The sequence below is a fragment of the Salmo salar genome, chromosome 02, assembly GCF_965601325.2.
Source record: "Salmo salar chromosome 02, fSalSal1, whole genome shotgun sequence".
Taxonomy (NCBI): Eukaryota; Metazoa; Chordata; class Actinopteri; order Salmoniformes; family Salmonidae; genus Salmo; species Salmo salar.
The window spans coordinates 61117120-61135571 of NC_138292.1; the positions used below are offsets into that span (position 1 = coordinate 61117120).

Below are 18452 nucleotides of genomic sequence, written 5' to 3' on the forward strand. Positions count from 1 at the left end.
GCATCCTAGGTTTACATAATTTCTAGCTGCAGTCTAGTAATTTGTATCTAAGATTTACTCTTATTCTGTAGGGATCGATGGTCTCAGAGTTTAACCATTTCCAGCAGTGTAGCCAATTCTCCATGCGGTATGGTTAGGAATTCAACAACCATTGCAACCTTAGCTTACACCGGGGTTTGCGTGGTCTTAACTATTCGCAAAAACACAGCTCACGCTGGGGGTTTGCTTAGTCTGATGTGAATTTCCTCAGGAGTGGGTTTTATTCGTAACAATAGAAAAGGGCAGTTCCATGATGCCTGATCATGTCTGTACTCACAGGGGCGTGGCCACTGACTTAGTTAAACTTTACAGGAATACAATTCTCTCAAATAAAAGGTTAACATCACATTACATCATTTCACAAATAGTTTAGTCTTTACTCATTCATTTTATGCAAGAATCAGATGCAAACCCAATAATTGAGAAATGTACACATTCAGAGATATAGTTATGTGTTTCCTGTCCTTCATGAGGTCACCAAATGAAAACACACTCAACATAATTGTCCCTTAAGTGTCCATGGACCATTCCCACACTCTGAAAAGTGGACATTTTGTTTAATTCTACCATTTTGGGGATTTAGGAGTTCGGCCAAGGGAAATAATTTGTTCACTCTGTGGTCTCTCTCTCTCTGCATGACCAGGGGGAGAGAGTCTCCGCAAGGAATATATGACCTGAGATAACAGAACCTGGGTGTAGGAGAGAGTGAGAGGGGGGAAGCCACGATCTACATCCAGAAAGGGCCATCTCATGACAGGTGCCAGGTTAACAACTTCTCCCTCAGCGTGATCAAGACAAAGGAGATGAATGTGGTCTAGGAGGACCGAGCACGCGCCCATTCTCATCAACGTGGCTGTAGTGGAGCAGGTTGAGAGCTTCAAATTCCTTGGTGTCCACATCACCAACAAACTATCATGGTCCAAACACACCAAGACAGTTGTGAAGGGGGCTCGACAACTCCTATTCCCCCTCAGGAGACTGAAAAGATTTGTTATGGGTCCTCAGATCCTAAAAAAAGTATATAGCTGCACTGTCGAGAGCATCCTGACTGGCTGCGTCACCGCCTGGTATGGAAACTGCTCGGCCTCCGACCGCAATGCACTACAGAGGGTAGTGCGTACGGCCCAGTACATCACTGGGGCCAAGCTTCCTGTCATCCAGGACATCTATACCAGGCGGTGTTAGAGGAAGGCCCTAAAAATTGCCAAAGACTCACACCACCCTAGCCGTAGACTGTTCTCTCTGCTACTGGACGGTAAGCGCTACCGAAGCACCAAGCCTAGGTCCAAAAGGCTTCTTAACAGCTTCTAACCCCAAGCCATAAGACTCCTGAACAGCTAATCAAATGGCTACCCGGACTATTTGCATACGCTGCTGCTACTCTCTGTTTATTATCTATGCATAGTCACTTTACCTCTAACTACATGTACATATTACCTCAATTACCTTGACTAATCTGTGCCCACGCCACATTGACTCTGTACCAGTACCCCCTGTATATAGCCTCACTGCTCTTTAATTATTAGTTATTTTCCTCTTTTTTTTCAGATTATTTTAGTAAATACTTTATTAACACTTATTTTTCTAAAAACTGCATTGTTGGTTAAGGGCTTGTAAGTAAGCATTTTACTGTAAGGTCTACACCTGCTGTATTCGGCACATGTGACAAATAACATTTCATTTGATTTTAATGCTGATTAGGAGACATGAACACAGACAAACAAGAAGAAAAAAAAGCTCTGTATTATATTGAGTTGTATCCATACTTTCTACTCAAATTCTTTTTTGAGACTTGTCACAGATGCTGTAATTCTATCGCCCTAAGTCAGAGAGAGAAAGAGGAACAGCTACATCAATAGTAATCATGTCTTTACACTGAGCACACATTCTGAGATAAGAGTCAAGACAGGTCACCCAGAGTTCTAGAACACGAAATAGAACAGTTTACTCCAGACATTGAGGAAAGAGACAAAGATTGACCTGCATTGAATACAAAAAGACTGAAGACAAATATTAAAGTGATCTGACAAAGCCTGAAAGACTTGTTTGAATATAGAAAAAACATATATATTATCAGTAGAGAACAGACTGTTTTAAAGTTGCACTTGTATGGACTCCCAATGAAATATACTACATTATCTAATTTATTAATCACCATTGAATTCCATGTTGCATCAATGCTTAAGTAATCATTTAATCAGCATTGTACTTATCTCGTCTCCGAGTGTTCCATGTCCACAAAGGTATGTTGTCTGCGAGTGTTCCATGTCCACAAAGTTGTTGTCTGCGAGTGTTCCTTGTCCACAAAGTTATGTTGTCTGCGAGTGTTCCATGTCCACAAAGTTATGTTGTCTGCGAGTGTTCCATGTCCACAAAGTTATGTTGTCTGCGAGTGTTCAATGTCCACAAAGGCCCATCCTTTTTAGTGCAAACAAAATATCACCAACATCTATAGTGTGCATCAAACAGCCCAACAGCTTCTGTTACAAACACGTATAGTCCACATTCTCCAACAAAGGCCATCACAGACTGAAAGGGCAACAAATTACAACCTCTGGATCTGTCCAGGTTTCATTGTTATGACTGATATTGGGGTCAGTTAGCAACCCAAGGTGTCAGTCTTCTCCCTCCTCCACCTCAACCAGACTTCCCTATGTGATAGCCATCATGGTAGCCAGGTCAGACTCATTGGCCATAATAATAGGTCTTCTTCACAGGAGGTTATATGGGATGTGACCTGTGTGTGAATGGGGGGTACAGAGCTCTCCTCAACATGAGACCACTGTACAGTGAAGGTTACAGATGAGAGCACTGGTGTATAGGACTGCATAGTCACTGTATGTGGTTTGCAGGCCAATAGTGCTGACATCTTCTAATGAATATTAGAATGTTCCCTAGTAGTTACAAATAAAGTTACTGTGTAGTTGTAATCACGTTATAACACGTGTGTTCAATGCATCTAACTAATTGCCATGGTAATAAAATGAGCTAACGTCTAAAAAAAAGTATCATCAAATGGATAACAATAATCAATATTCTAATCAAAACTTCAAGACGGTAAATAAATAATATTAAGAGTACAAAAGAATATTCAATAAACCAATACGGGGCCGCTGGAACCGGGATGGAATTAAGGTAAAACATCAACAGCTAGGAGCTTTATCCGACTGTGTATCACAGTTCAAAATCCAAAGCATACTGTATCAAACAACCAACTGTGGAGAAAAAAACAATATGGAGCTCACCTTCTGGTCGTGGCTGTAGGCTAGAGCCCAATCCTCCTGTGTTGGATGGAACAGAAGGCTTAGGATGTAGAAGCTGAGGCGGTATTTCTGATAGCTCGCTCCTTCATCTGAGCTGATGAACACACTGCTCTCAAACTCAGGGTCTGTCAGCACCATTATCTGGAAAATAGGGAGAGGGAGGTTGGATGGAAAGAGAGAGAAGGGTGGTGGGGGTGGGAGAGGGAGGAGATGGAGAGGGATAGAGAAAGAAAGAGAGTGAATTCATGTGTAGAGAGTGAGGGGAAGATTGAGAGAGAGAGAAGGAGAGTGAGCGAGCGAGGGAGACAGAGAGGGTTAGCCATGTCAGCACTCCAGGTCTAGTGGTTGGCATGCATCATGCTGTTACTAGTGCTAACACCTTCACTTTGTTTTGGACATCATTTCACAAATGTGCCTCTCGCCTCTGTTGCCATGTTTTTTTTGGCCTCTTCCAGTGCACTCACAGGTCTACACTTTGGTGCACTTTGGCTTCCAGTCGCTCCTCTCCAGATACATTCCCTTTAATAAGATAGGTTGCTAGATCAAATCCCCGAGCTGACAAGGTAAAAATCTGTCGTTCTGCCCCTGAACAAGGCCGTCATTGTAAATAAGAATTTGTTCTTAACTGACTTTTTTTTTTTTAAATAAGTAAGTAAATCGTGAGGGGCCACAACACAACTACAACAATAAGTTGCTATGTTAAAGAATAGGATAAGTTTTAAGAATAAAGTTTTAAGAATATAGCTATGTAGCCAGAGAGAACTCCACAACTTGGCGTTTACCAAGCGTGATTACATGTCTAGGCAATGCAATTTGTTTTGAACAATATTTAAATTTGTGATAAGAAAGAACAAATATTTGTGCAATGAAGAATAATGTCTTTGCATACTCAATGTTACCACAGTGGCGGGAATTCTAATTCCATGCTAGGAATAATACAGTCTCTACTTTCATTTCGTCATAAATTCAGTGAAAATGTAAATGTGTTGCTGCATATTTGTTGGAAATGAGCCTCTCGTGAAAGCAATAACAGAGCAAGATCTGTAAAACTAAAATCATAATAGGAACACAAATGTAGGTATTCGGTATAATTATGTAAATTACAGTACATGTTCATACTATAAAACCAAAGATACTGTGAAAGTACACAACGTTGATACAACTTATTTAAAACGCCAATATCCAATGGTAGCGCCTGGTGCGAAATACGAAAAACCTTAAAAATGCTATAATTTCAATTTCTCAGACATATGACTATTTTACACCATTTGAAAGATAAGACTCTCCTTTATCTAACCACATTGTCCGATTTCAAAAAGGCTTTACAGCGAAAGCAAAACATTAGATTATGTCAGGAGAGTACCCAGCCAGAAATAATCACACACCCATTTTTCAAGCTAGCATATATGTCACAAAAACCAAAACGACAGCTAAATGCAGCACTAACCTTAGATCTTCATCAGATGACACTCCTAGGACATTATGTTATACAATACATGCATGTTTTGTTCAATCAAGTTCATATTTATATCAAAAACCAGCTTTTTACATTAGCATGTTTTGTTCAGAACTAGCATACCCACCAAAAACGTCCGGTGAATTTACTAAATTACTCACGATAAACGTTGACAAAAAACATAATTATTTTAAGAATTATAGATACAGAACTCCTTTATGCAATCGCGGTGTCAGATTTTAAAATAGCTTTTCGGTGAAAGCACATTTTGCAATATTCTGAGTACATAGCCCGGCCATCACGGCTAGCTATTTTGACACCCACCAAGTTTGGCACTCACCAAACTCAGATTTACTGTAAGAAAAATTTGATTAACTTTGCTGTTCTTCGTCAGAATGCACTCCCAGGACTTCTACATCAACAACAAATGTTGTTTTGGTTCGAAATATTCCATAGTTATATCCAAATACCTCCGTTTTGTTCGTGCATTCAGGTCACTATCCGAAGGGTAACGCGCGAGCGCATTTCGTGAATTTTTTTTCTCCAAATATTCCATTACCGTACTTAGAAGCATGTCAAACGCTGTTTAAAATCAATTTTTATGGTATTTTTCTTGTAAAATAGCGATAATATTCAACCGGGAGACGTTGTATCCGTACAAACACTGAAAGAAAAACATGGAGTCGTCACATGCACACGCGCACCAGTGCCATTGTCCTCAGAAGGACCCTCACCAAAACCCCTTCTGTTTTTTGCCCAGAGACTGCAGAGCTATCATTCCACGTTCTGGCACCTTCCTAGAGCCAATGAAAGCCTTAGAAAATGTCACGTTACAGCAGAGATCCTGTATTTTCGATAAATAGGCTATAGAAGGACAAGAAATGGTCAGACAGGGCACTTCCCATATAGATTCTTCTCAGGTTTTGGCCTGCCATATGAGTTCTGTTATACTCACAGACACCATTCAAACAGTTTTAGAAACTTTAGGGTGTTTTCTATCCAAATCTATTAATTATATGCATATTCTCGTTTCTGGGCAGGAGTAATAACCAGATTAAATCGGGTACGTTTTTTATCCGGCCGTGAAAATACTGCCCCCTATCCCAAACAGGTTAAGAAAATCCCTTTGTTTGGAAGTCTGTATGATATATAATATTAAATACTACATTGTAACAAAATCTGACCTTACTGGTGTAGTATCTATATCTTGGTATTATATGATTTATTTGTGGGTGAAGTAAAGCAGACATTAGCATTACAGTTCATTACTCTCAAAACACAGAAATATCCCTAAAAAGCATTTCCCCTATATAAAACCATGGATTTTTTCTCTCAAAGTAATCCATAGATATCTTGATTAATAAGACATACATAGCTCAAATATGCTTTAATTATAATAAACTACTAAACCCAGACAGAAAAGGGAGAAGGAAAAAGCGTGACTTGGATAGTGCCACAGCCCAAACGGCTGTGTTTTCTTTCCCTGCAACAGATTTGAATTGGAAAAAACAGCAGTGCATTTGTCACTGACAAAAATACCTTCGTCTTTCCCCAGCTTTAACTAGGAATCCTTCCCACCCCTCTTTCTCCAGCTTTAACTATGAATTCTTCCTGGTGGTGATTTAGATTAATTGTTTTTCATTAAAGCCAATAAACAGACAGCGGATTCTGTGCCAGTTTCTCTTTTTTTAAATGTTCCTTTGTTTTTTTTGCGAAGGGCCCCCTCTATTTCTCCCAGTGTCTTAGGGCCTTGTCCCAGGTAATTTATAGTTTCTAAGGTCAGGTCGAATCATTTTCAATAATATCGTATTAAACGACAGCCTTTATTATGAGTGGAAATTGCATTTCACCTTGTATTTCTGATTCTTCTGTCAGGCCATTTCTCTCTGTCTCACCAAGTACAAACGCTAGAAGTCCTTGAAGGATCTGGTTGAATCAGTGTTTCTTCACCACTGAACAGGGAGAACGTTTCCCAGCTCTCTAATAATAATTTAGGCGAGTCCTTTTCAACCAGGCTTCCTTTATATTTACTGTAATACACTTCATATTAAGACCTATCTCTATTGAGGGCTTGTTGTATAGCTTTGTGTATAGCTGTACTCTGTATATCCCCTATATCACTGCTGCATTTAATGGAAGGCATAACATACACTTTAAAGGTTGAGAATGAAAGGAATTGCAGAAGTTTGGAAAAGTATAAACTGCCAAAGATGATTCATCTTTAACCAACCTGATTTGATTTCCTGCACAGTAAATAGTATTTGCCATGCGACATATTCAAGATTAAACCCTAATCACACATTATTTCTCTTACAAAATGTAGAAAAATGTATTGAAAAAAATTCTCATAACCCATCTCTCAGTAGATTGAATTCATTTCCTTTCTGATATTGTTTATGTGGCTCATGTCGATCTGTTCCTGAATCAGTTTTAACAGGCACTAAGTTCCACGAGGGGAGGTTATGTAACAGCTCACATCATCGTCAATAACGTTCACATCATCAAATATTACATCGCCAGGTAATTAACATTTCACTCCACATCCACTTTGCAATTGATCACCAATGTGTCTCCCGGGAAGTAAGAGGAGTGAGGTTAATAACAAAGCTTAGATCAATACAGGTTGTTAGGATAACCTCTACATGTTATCTGCTTATGATCAGCTAGTCAGTGGGAGTCCAGTGACCGAGCTAATCGTCATGTGAAGAGTGCGATAGTTATTACTTTGTTGTCTGAGGGGCTGCAGCCTGCTGTTGGATGGTGCGCAAGCCATCTGATGACCGCAAGAATGGGAGGAGAGGAGGAGATGATGCCTCACAGCAGATTAATATTGTCAAACCCAGATCAATTGTGGTCTATCTGTGAGTGAGCACTCTATAGGAAAGGTATATTTAGGCTCATTTCCAGTGAATTCGGATATCAATCTCGTTACAACCATAGAAATAGAATGTCTATTCATTCTATGTCTATGTCTATTAATTAAATGTATATGTCTAGAAGGCTAGACTTCATTATTAGCAGTGGTTGTGAGTCAAACTGTGCAGAAGACCTTGGAATAAGGCTCAACATGCATAAGAGTGTCTTCTTTCAATGCTTGAAATTTAATGTCAGCACCATCATTCAAATCTATTACCTGCTCTTAGTAAGGTCAAACCTCTGGATTTTTACCTTTAGACAACATGAGAATATAGTCAGTGACGTTATCAGAATATTGTTGTGTGGAAACCAATCGATTGTAATGCTATATTCACATGGGGGAAAAAACATCCTTGAGACATTAAATACACAAATACATTGTCATGGTGATTTAATGGTCATTCCTGCCTCATCTCAACAGATTAGAGATAACACTCTTTGTGTTTTTCCCATGCTTTACATGCAGATGTTATGCTTGGCCACTCGAATGCAATGAAGAAAAAGCGTCCCAGCTTATCCAGTAGAGAGTTGGGCTCATCCATCGATAATGAGATAAAAGATAAGGTGAGGAGGATTGTGGGTCGGTGGAAGCCAGAGGTCAAAAGTGGTTGTCTACAAAACGTGGCCCAAACAAGGGCATCTGGACATCATGGGATCTCGTGACTAGCTTCTACTACAATGTAATTCCCTAACTGGGGTGAACGAAACTACAACATCCTCAGTCTATCACCATAAAAGGGAGATGATAAGGCACTTGCAGCTAATCTGTTTCCTGTCCATGTATCTCCTGTGTCTTTGGCTTGGTTAGCCTTTATCCCTGTGCCTGGGAAATGTACTGGATGGACATACTGTACCTCCAACTAGACTTTAGGGTCTATCGCTATGTCCGGCACGGCCAGTGGGAAAATAGTCACAATGTCAGACCGAGGTATTACTGAGTCCAATGCTGACGCGGGTTAAGTCCATCAGTATTCCACAAACCCTCTCTTTCCATAGAGGGATTTTTAGGGTCGGCGCTAGTAATCTATGGACTTATTTGACTCTCTTTGGGAGGCCCAGAAAGTCATCTGTGGCCATTTTCCTTCACATTACCAACACAGAAAAGCTTATCCATGGAAGTTTGCTAGTGAGGGACCTTGGCATGACCCTTAAAAAAAGATCAGAAGAGACTGAGCCACCTGTGTTATAATTAAGCAATAAGGCTTGAGGAGGTGTGGTATATGGCCAATATACCACAGTTAAGGGCTGTTCTTAAGCCCGACGCAACGCGGAGTGCCTGGATACAGCCGTGGTATATTGGCCATATACCGCAAACCCCTGAGGTGCCTTATTACTATCATAAACTGATTATCAACGTAATTAGAAGAGTACAAATAAATGTTTTGTCATACCCGTGGTATATGGTCTGATAGACCATGGTTTTCAGCGTATCAGCATTAAAGGCTCGAACCTCACAGTTTATAATGTGGAATAGATGGTGAACTTCCCAAAGTAAAAATATACTTTGCTCAGAGAATTAGCACCTACTTTGTTTTATTAGTTTTGCTTCAGCATTTATCTACAAACCAACAAGATGCTGTATTGATGTCACGTCCTGACCAGTATAAGGGGTTATTTGTTATTGTAGTTTGGTCAGGACGTGGCAGGGGTGTGTTTGTTTTGTGTTGTCGGGGTTTTTGGGTTGTGTTCTATGTTTTGTATTTCTGTTATTTTTCTAGTTTTTCTATTTCTATGTCTAGTTTATTGTTTTGACCTTCAATTGGAGGCAGCTGTTCCTCGTTGCCTCTAATTGAAGGTCCTATTTAATAGGGGTGTTTTTCTATGGGTTTTGTGGGTAGTTGTTTTCTGTTTAGTGTTTGTTGCACCTGACAAGACTGTTTTCGTCGTTCTTTTTGTTCAGTATTCATTTTTGTTTAATAAAGAAGAAAATGACCATACACATTCCCGCTGCGTTTTGGTCCAATCCCTATGACACCTGTGACAATTGAATACGTTTTGGCTTTCTAAAAGATATTCTTCTGGTCTCTGTGCTGTGTCATGGTAAATGTCCTGAGGCTATAACTACAGTATGAGTAAGTTTTGCTTGGTAACAATCTTGAATTGACTTTCTAACTCCGGGCAATCTTCCAGCATAAGGCAATGTAAGCTCAATAAGGTCATTACACTTTGGGCATCTCAAAAATAAAAAATAAAATGTAAATGCTTGAGAGAATATATGTATTCAAACCAAATGTATTTTATTATAGTCAGTCTACCATCTAACCTTCACTTCGAGTTAACATTCAATTTGATCGGAAAGAACAAATAGCGGCAGCAGAGAATGGACATTGAACAATTCAGTCATTATTGTGTTATTGAAAATCACTCTTTTGAAGTTTGTCTTACCTTTCTCTTGTTGGATGGACAGACATACAGGTAACTCAGCACTGTCTTAGATCCCACTTTGTCATTCATCCTCTCATAGGTGGATCCATAGTCTGTTGATCTGTAAAAAAAGAAAAAATCATGTGTTTAAACTTAGGGAATACAGACAGCCATATATGTTTATACATAATCTATATACAGACTAACATACAGACTTACAGACAGTGGTTACGTACCAACACCTGCTTCCAACAATAACCACATCTTAAGGTAGGTTTATGACCGAAATCAATTGTCTTGGCTTTGAACCATGTCATGTGAAATAGCCCTGTTATTGTACATCTTACAGTACTTGCCTATCTCACCCTTATAACTACAGGAATCTAGGGTGCTCGAGGGCCTTTGATCCTATAACATGCAAACTAAATATACGACCATAACATATGAAGAAGGCAAAGACATGTGGATGTGTCCCGAATCTCGGAGACTTGAACGTGCACAGATAGGGCTATACCTGTGCAGAATACATGTCCCTTTGCCCTTTCAGTCTCCAAAGTGTCCTTTTCGGTGGTAGTATAATTTCCCAGCCAAAGATTTATTTTAAATACATTTTTTGTTGTTGTTGTTCTGAACCCACTGCATGCAAGTCATCTTTAAATTCTCATCCATGCTTCAGAACCAAAAGGTTGCCAGTCTTGATTGTTGACCAGTCATCAGCATTGGAGCACAAAGGTGGGCACACATATCCAAATTAGTGATCAAAAATAACTTGTATAATTTCTTCCACAGGGATGCTTGCCTATGTTGATTACAATGTGTCAAGTTGGCTGGATGTCCTTTGGGTGGCAGACTATTCTTGAGGGTGAAAAACACAGCAGTGTCGAAGTTCTTGAAACAAACCAGTGCGTCTGGCTCCTTCTACCATAACCCGTTCAAAGGCACTTTCACCCTCTGAATGACACACATAAACAACCCATGTCTCAATTGTCTCAAGGCTTAAAAATCCTTCTTTAACCTGTCTCCTCCCCTTCATCTACACTGTTTGAAGTGGATTTAACAGGTGACATCACTAATGGATCATAGCTTCTACCTGGATTCACCTTTTCAATCTATGTCATAGAAAGATCAGGTGTTCCTAATGTTTTGTATACTCAGTGTATGTCTAAAGAATAGCAGCTGTAACATCGCACTGCTGTCAATATTATGGGATGAAGACTTAACATATGCTGGCAAATGTATTACAATATTTGTGAGGAAGAACAGGGCTACCCGGCTGGCAATGAGCACTCTGCAAGCATGCTGCGCTCCAAAGCGATGGCACGGTGCAGACAGAACATGCTTTCCATCTGATCCTGCAACCTCCATTAAAAATAGGCAGTATGATTTTGCTTGCTCTGGACTCCAGAGAAGTTACATGATATATCCCTAGTTGATATTGGCTGCTAACGTGAACAACTTTCAGCTCAAAATGCAGTTTATATCTGTATCTTGTGATTGAAAATGCATCACCGTTTATGGCTGAATTGACAGGCTACATTTTCGCTCTGATTTTGTGTGCATGTTCGTGTGAGCCTAAGATTAGCTACCATGTGCCTGTGATTAACTAATTATTTCTGGCCGAACACTGAAAAAAGTCCACACCCACTCAGCAATAACCCCCTTCAGATGTGCGGTGCAATTTACAGTATGAGTGAGGAAAGACGAATGGGAACAGATTCTTATTTTATAGCTCTTTAGGTTTTTTCTCCTGATGCGTAGTCGGCAGAGACTAGTGCTACTGTGCCATTAATGGATTTTTGATTGAAATTACAATAAGATCTTTTTTCATTCCAGTTTATTCTGGAGTGCCGGGGAAAGACGGTCACGATGATTACAAATTAGAATAACGAGAGAGACAGACACTGCATGTGGGCATGCTGACAGCTTGTACAGGATATTAAAACAGAGTTGGGGAATTTAATGGGGCGATGACTGATTGGAGAGGGAAATGTTATGGGGAACGGGCCTCCGAGCACTAGGGAGCTCCCAAGGGCTGCGTTATATTGTTTGAGTCTTCTCATGTCCGCGGCAGGCAGGGACATTACAGCAAAAACACAGAATGCTGTCTGACTGAGTTGCTTGTCAAGTATAAATTGAAGAGATAGCAAGCTCCTGTGTGGTATTGTATGTAGGCTACGCATCCATTTTACTTTTCACCACTTAGTTCTATCCTCAAGTACTAAGGCTCTGGTGTGAGAGTGTAACGGATAGACTGTACAATCAGACAGAAATGCATTCAATCAAACCTCCAAACCATAACGCATATGCCTCCTACAGTTTGTCTGATTTCCGAGGTGCCTTTTTTGTTATTCCATAACCTAGAATTACTACATATTCATGAGTGTCTGCGGGGAAGGAAGCTGTAATAATTAGCATGCAATTGCAGTGTTAAACCTGGCTTCACCGCCATACAATATGCTCTTCTCTTCCTTCCTAATGTTTTATTCAGTAATTTCATCCTCATCAGCCCCTGTCCACAGAGACAGTTGTTTATCTGGTGTTTATGTTGATGGGTTCTGACTTCTATACTTGAAAATATGAAATATCCTTATTCATGTCACTGAGCGAGAGAGGGGAATGTAGAATGTTTACATTTTGTCAGAATATGTTATTGTTAGACATCAGGTATACTATAGGAAAGAGGAGGGCCACAGTCTGAGACAAGTCAACATGACAGCCGTGAGTTGGGGAGGAGTGAGGAATTTGGACAGAGGTCAGGTCAGATGATGTGAGGAAGAACAGATATCACTAAAGTTCTTTATATCAACAGAGGTGTAAGGAGGAGACTCAACATAGGAGGAAGGGTTAAATACCAGTGCTTGTGAAAACATGTCTTGGTCTATTCAGCTGTCTGACCCTTTTGGTGAATAAACTTGGTTTGAGCTCTTATACTTGTCTGTCAGATTCTAAATAACAGGGTAAAAATGAACAGTTGGCGTTGTCGACAGGATTCACCACGATTTCTAGTCAAACCAGAGAGTCCAAATCAGTGGAGCAGGATTTACCACTTATTTTGACATTTTGGGGAGATGAGAATCGTAGGCTGAACAATAATAGAATAAGGACCTAAAAAGCCTGAGCTTATTCAGAAGTCCCATTGCATTATGACCGGTCGTAGATTTATGGTATAGGTTAAGTCCCAGAAGGTAAGCCCGCTGATACCTGTAGAGGGTAAATCCTAGCAGGTAAATCCCGAGTGGGTTGGTTCTGGTGAGTACTATAAAGAATAGGGTAAGTACCGGAAGGTAAACCCGAGCAGGCTAGTACCTGCAATGGGTAAGTCCTAGGGGGTAAATCCCAGGGTGGGTTGGGTTGGCGGCAGGGTAGCCTAGTGGTTAGAGTGTTGGACTAATAACCAAAAGGTTGCAAGTTCAAATCCCTGAGCTGACAAGGTACAAATCTGTTTTTCTGCCCCTGAACAGGCAGTTAACCCACTGTTCCTAGGCTGTCATTAAAAATATGAATTTGTTCTTAACTGACTTGCCTAGTTAACCTGTTTGGGATAGGGGGCAGTATTTTCACGGCCGGATAAAAAAAAACGTACCCGATTTAATCTGGTTACTACTCCTGCCCAGAAACTAGAATATGCAGATTTGGATAGAAAACACTCTAAATTTTCAAAAAAAGTTTGAATGGTGTCTGTGAGTATAACAGAACTCATATGGCAGGCCAAAACCTGAGAAGATTCTATGCAGGAAGTGCCCTGTCTGACAATTTGTTCTCCATCTAGGGCATCTCTATCAAAAATACAGCATCTCTGCTGTAACGTGACATTTTCTAAGGCTTCCATTAGCTCTAGGAAGGCGCCAGAAAGTGGAATGAGAGCTCTCCAGTCTCTGGGCAAAAAACAGCAGGGGTTTTTGTGAGTGGTCCTTCTGAGAACAATGACACTGAGGTGCGCGTGCACGAGACGACTCCATTTTCTTCTTTCAGTGTTTGAATGAACACAACGTCGCCCGGGTGGAATATTATCGCTATTTTACGAAAAAAATAGCATACAAATTTATTTGAACCTGTTAGGGCTAGGGGGCAGTATTGACACGGCCGGATAAAAACGTACCCGATTTAATCTGGTTACTACTCCTGCCCAGTAACTAGAATATGCATATCATTATTGGCTATGGATAGAAAACACCCTAAAGTTTCTAAAACTGTTTGAATGGTGTCTGTGAGTATAACAGAACTCATTTGGCAGGCAAAACCCTGAGACATTTTCTGAACAGGAAGTGGCCTGTCTGACAAGTTGTTGTTCATCTTGGCTCTTTTTATTGAAGACTGAGGATCTTTGCTGTAACGTGACACTTCCTACGGCTCCCATAGGCTCTCAGAGCCCGGGAAAAAGCTGAATGATATCGAGGCAGCCCCAGGCTGAAACACATTATTGCGTTTGGATAGTGGCTGGTCAGAGTACTCTGAGACTCAGGCTCGTGCACGAGGGCACGAGATGTTTTTATTTTCTCTCTCTTTGTACGTATACACGCTTTCCCGGTCGGAATATTATCGCTTTTTTACGAGAAAATTACATAAAAATTGATTTTAAACAGCGGTTGACATGCTTCGAAGTACGGTAATGGAATATTTAGAATTTTTTTGTCACAAAATGCGCCATGCTCGTCACCCTTATTTACCCTTTCGGATAGTGTCTTGAACGCACGAACAAAACGCCGCTATTTGGATATAACAATGGATTATTTGGGACCAAACCAACATTTGTTATTGAAGTAGAAGTCCTGGGAGTGCATTCTGACGAAGAACAGCAAAGGTAATAACATTTTTCTTATAGTAAATCTGACTTTGGTGAGTGCTAAACTTGCTGGGTGTCTAAATAGCTAGCCCTGTGATGCCGGGCTATCTACTTAGAATATTGCAAAATGTGCTTTCACCGAAAAGCTATTTTAAAATCGGACATATCGAGTGCATAGAGGAGTTCTGTATCTATAATTCTTAAAATAATTGTTATGTTTTTTGTGAACATTTATCGTGAGTAATTTAGTAAATTTTTTGTAAATTCACCGGAAGATTGCGGGGGGTATGCTAGTTCTGAACGTCACATGCTAATGTAAAAAGCTGGTTTTTGATATCAATATCAACTTGATTGAACAAAACATGCATGTATTGTATAACATAATGTCCTAGGGTTGTCATCTGATGAAGATCATCAAAGGTTAGTGCTGCATTTAGCTGTCTTCTGGGTTTTTGTGACATTATATGCTAGCTTGAAAAATGGGTGTCTGATTATTTCTGGCTGGGTACTCTGCTGACATAATCTAATGTTTTGCTTTCGTTGTAAAGCCTTTTTGAAATCGGACAGTGTGGTTAGATTAACGAGAGTCTTGTCTTTAAAATGGTGTAAAATAGTCATATGTTTGAAAAATTGAAGTTTTTGCATTTTTGAGGTATTTGAATATCGCGCCACGGGATTACACTGGCTGTTGAGTAGGTGGGACGCAAGCGTCCCACCTAGCCCATAGAGGTTAACAAAGTTTGTCGTACAAAATTCGCTGAAGCTGAGGAAGTTGCAAATATTTCTGTCCATCTGGAGAATCTGTCCACCACCAATGCATGAGTCTTTCCACTGCTTCGAGGGAGTGGCCCTATAAAGTCTATCTACAATGATGTAAATGGTCCCTCCGGCAGGGGTTGCTGTCAGGCAGGAATAAGCATTGTAGGTACAATATTATGTTGAGCACATATCACATCTTTTAACTCAGTCCCAAAATGTTCCTAACACCCCATTTCCCCACCATGTCGTCTTGAACTGAGAGTACATCCGAGTGATGTGTTGGTCCGTGATACATTTCAGAGAGAGTGACATTTGTCCCGCTCGGTGCCACGGGCCCGCCAGTGTTAGTATCACACCACAACCCCTCAGTGTCTACTTGGCACCCATGTTCTAAGCACTGCCACATTCCTTTCTTGTTAGTTTGCTGCTGTAAATCTTTTAGAATCCCGGCCCTAGTATTACCAATATTTACATGTGGTTCCTTAACACCTTCTCTGAGTAAGGCTGCCGCTTTAGCTGATTCGTCTGCTCAGAGATTCCCTATGGCTATTTTATCTGTACGACTAGTATGAGCTTCACATTTCACCACTGCTAATTTACTGCGTAGCTGACACACTTCTAATAAGGCCTCTACCTGTTGTCCATTTTTTATTGGTGTCCCTGTCGCTGTTAACATGCCCTGTTGTGACCACTATGTACTGAAATCATATACCCCTAATGCATATTGAGAATCAGTGTATAATGTTACATTCTCCCCTTCCGACAACCTGCGGTGGGTTTACTAGTTCTGAACATCACATGCTAATGTAAAAAGCAGGTTTTTGATATAAATATGAACTTCAACAAAACATGCATGTATTGTATAACATAATATCCTTGGAGTGTCATCTGATGAAGATCATCAAAGGTTAGTGCTGCATTTAGCTGTGGTGTTGGTTTTTGTGACATATATGCTTGCTTTGAAAATGGCTGTGTGATTATTTTTGGGAGGGTACTCTCCTGACATAATCTAATGTTTTGCTTTCGTTGTAAAGCCTTTTTGAAATCGGACAATGTGGTTAGATAAAGGAGAGTATTGTCTTTAAAATGGTGTAAAATAGTCATATGTTTGAGAAATTGAAGTTTTTGCATTTTTGAGGCATTTGTAATTCGCGCCACTCTATACCATTGGATATTGGTGAGGCATTCCGCTAGCGGAACGTCTGTCCCTAACAGGATTTATATAAAGGTAAAATAAATAAAAAACCTGTAACGGGGGTGAAAGCCCAGCCGTGGTGGCCGTGCGGCCGTAGGGTGTGTGCGTGTGTATGAATGTTTGAACAAGGATCGTCTGTAGTAACAGTAGCAATAAAGGGTGCTAAAACCAGAAGTGTACAAGGGAGTGACCAAATTATTAATAGCCTAAGCCTAAGCCTAAACTGTAACTACTTCAGGACGTAACTGAGATGGCTTCTAGAGGCCAGGATACTCCCAGAGAGGGAAGGGTAGAAGTGGAAAATGTTACCAAAGCCTTAGAGGCACTAAAAAAAGCATATGACCAACACCAAGAACCAAATAAATGGTGGGTAAAATTTGCCAAATTTGTACACATTTTCCCGTAGATGGAAAGTTTAAAACCAGCCAAAAGTATATGGATGCATCGTAGTGTGGAACACTGAAATCAGAGAACGGTCCAGACCACAATACGCAGGCATCCTAACCACAGCATTTTATCAGCGGTGGATAAAACTGGAAAAATAGAAAAATAGAGATCTGCGATGTAAAATGGAGTAGGCAGTAGACAAGAACGAGGCGACGAATAAAATACTAGGCACTGCCGAAGGGCATGCACATAGATTAGATGAACAGAAGCAGGAATTGGCTATTGCGCTAGAAAAGAGTAAAACAAAAACAGGATATAGAGAAAGACCTTGTGGATAAACAATTCAGAATTACGCTACAACAACATCAAAATATGTGTGGTGTAGTATATACACAATTGTCACTCCTCCGCGGTTCGCCCCATGCTATGAGGTGAAACAGGTCACAACTGGTAGACCACCATTATACCCCTCTCTTAAAGAGCAAAAAGAGTGATATGGGTTGCGAGAGGCAGAGGACAGGCACATTACGAGTTCGGACAAAGTAGTCCCGGACTGAGTAGTGGACCAGCATGATCCAGGTAATCATAGAGATGTGCGACCAGTACAAACACATGTGACCCCGGTTACATATTATCCGGGACAAATAGTAGCAGGGGTGGACAACCCTATTCCAAATGACTCGCAGCCCCAAATACGGATACAAATTCAGCATCTCCATCTGCCACTGAGCGTGAGCAAAATGCGTAGTATTATGAAAGAGGCACCAGATTCAGTAAGGGAGGGACAGAAATGTAGAAACAATGCGTCCTCTGGCAAGGCCAAACGCTCCTCGCACACTCAGGAAAACCCTAGGAGTTTTCAATTTTGTGAGACATTTTATTCCGTTGTTTTCTGAAATTACTGAACCACTTACAGAGTTGACGAAAGTGGGGAAGGGTCCCCATGAAAGGATAGAGTGAAGTCAAGAATGTGAGGAAGCGTTTGTCGAGCTAAAGAAGCAATTGTGACCCGTTTCAGGAAACTAGACAAACATCGCAAGTCACGACTTCACAGGAGAGCCATTTGAATTAAAAAATATATATGTTTAATCAAAATGCGTTTTTTTTGGCATAAATGTCTTCGGGAACATATGAACTTTCTTGTGCCTTAAAACTTCTTGGTGACAGGGGGCAGTATTCGGAAATTCAGATGAATAACGTGCCCAAATTAAACTGCCTGCTACTCGGGCCCAGAAGGTAGGATATGCATATTATTAGTAGATTTGGATAGAAAACACTCTGAAGTTTGAA

At 40.5% G+C, this 18452-nt stretch overlaps 1 protein-coding gene across 1 annotated transcript in view; it reads right to left on the reverse strand.

Annotated features, from left to right (window-relative positions):
- Nucleotides 1-1764: 1764 nt before the first annotated feature.
- The window catches only part of LOC106586820 (VPS10 domain-containing receptor SorCS1), a 36975-nt gene continuing 20287 nt past the window's right edge, over nucleotides 1765-18452 (reverse strand). The window contains exons 2-3 of the mRNA XM_082965628.1: nucleotides 10060-10159; nucleotides 1765-3443 (exon numbers count right to left, since the gene is read on the reverse strand). Coding sequence (XP_082821754.1) covers nucleotides 3243-3443; nucleotides 10060-10159 — 301 coding nt within the window. The 3' untranslated portion in view covers nucleotides 1765-3242. The remainder of the gene's footprint in view (nucleotides 3444-10059; nucleotides 10160-18452) is intronic.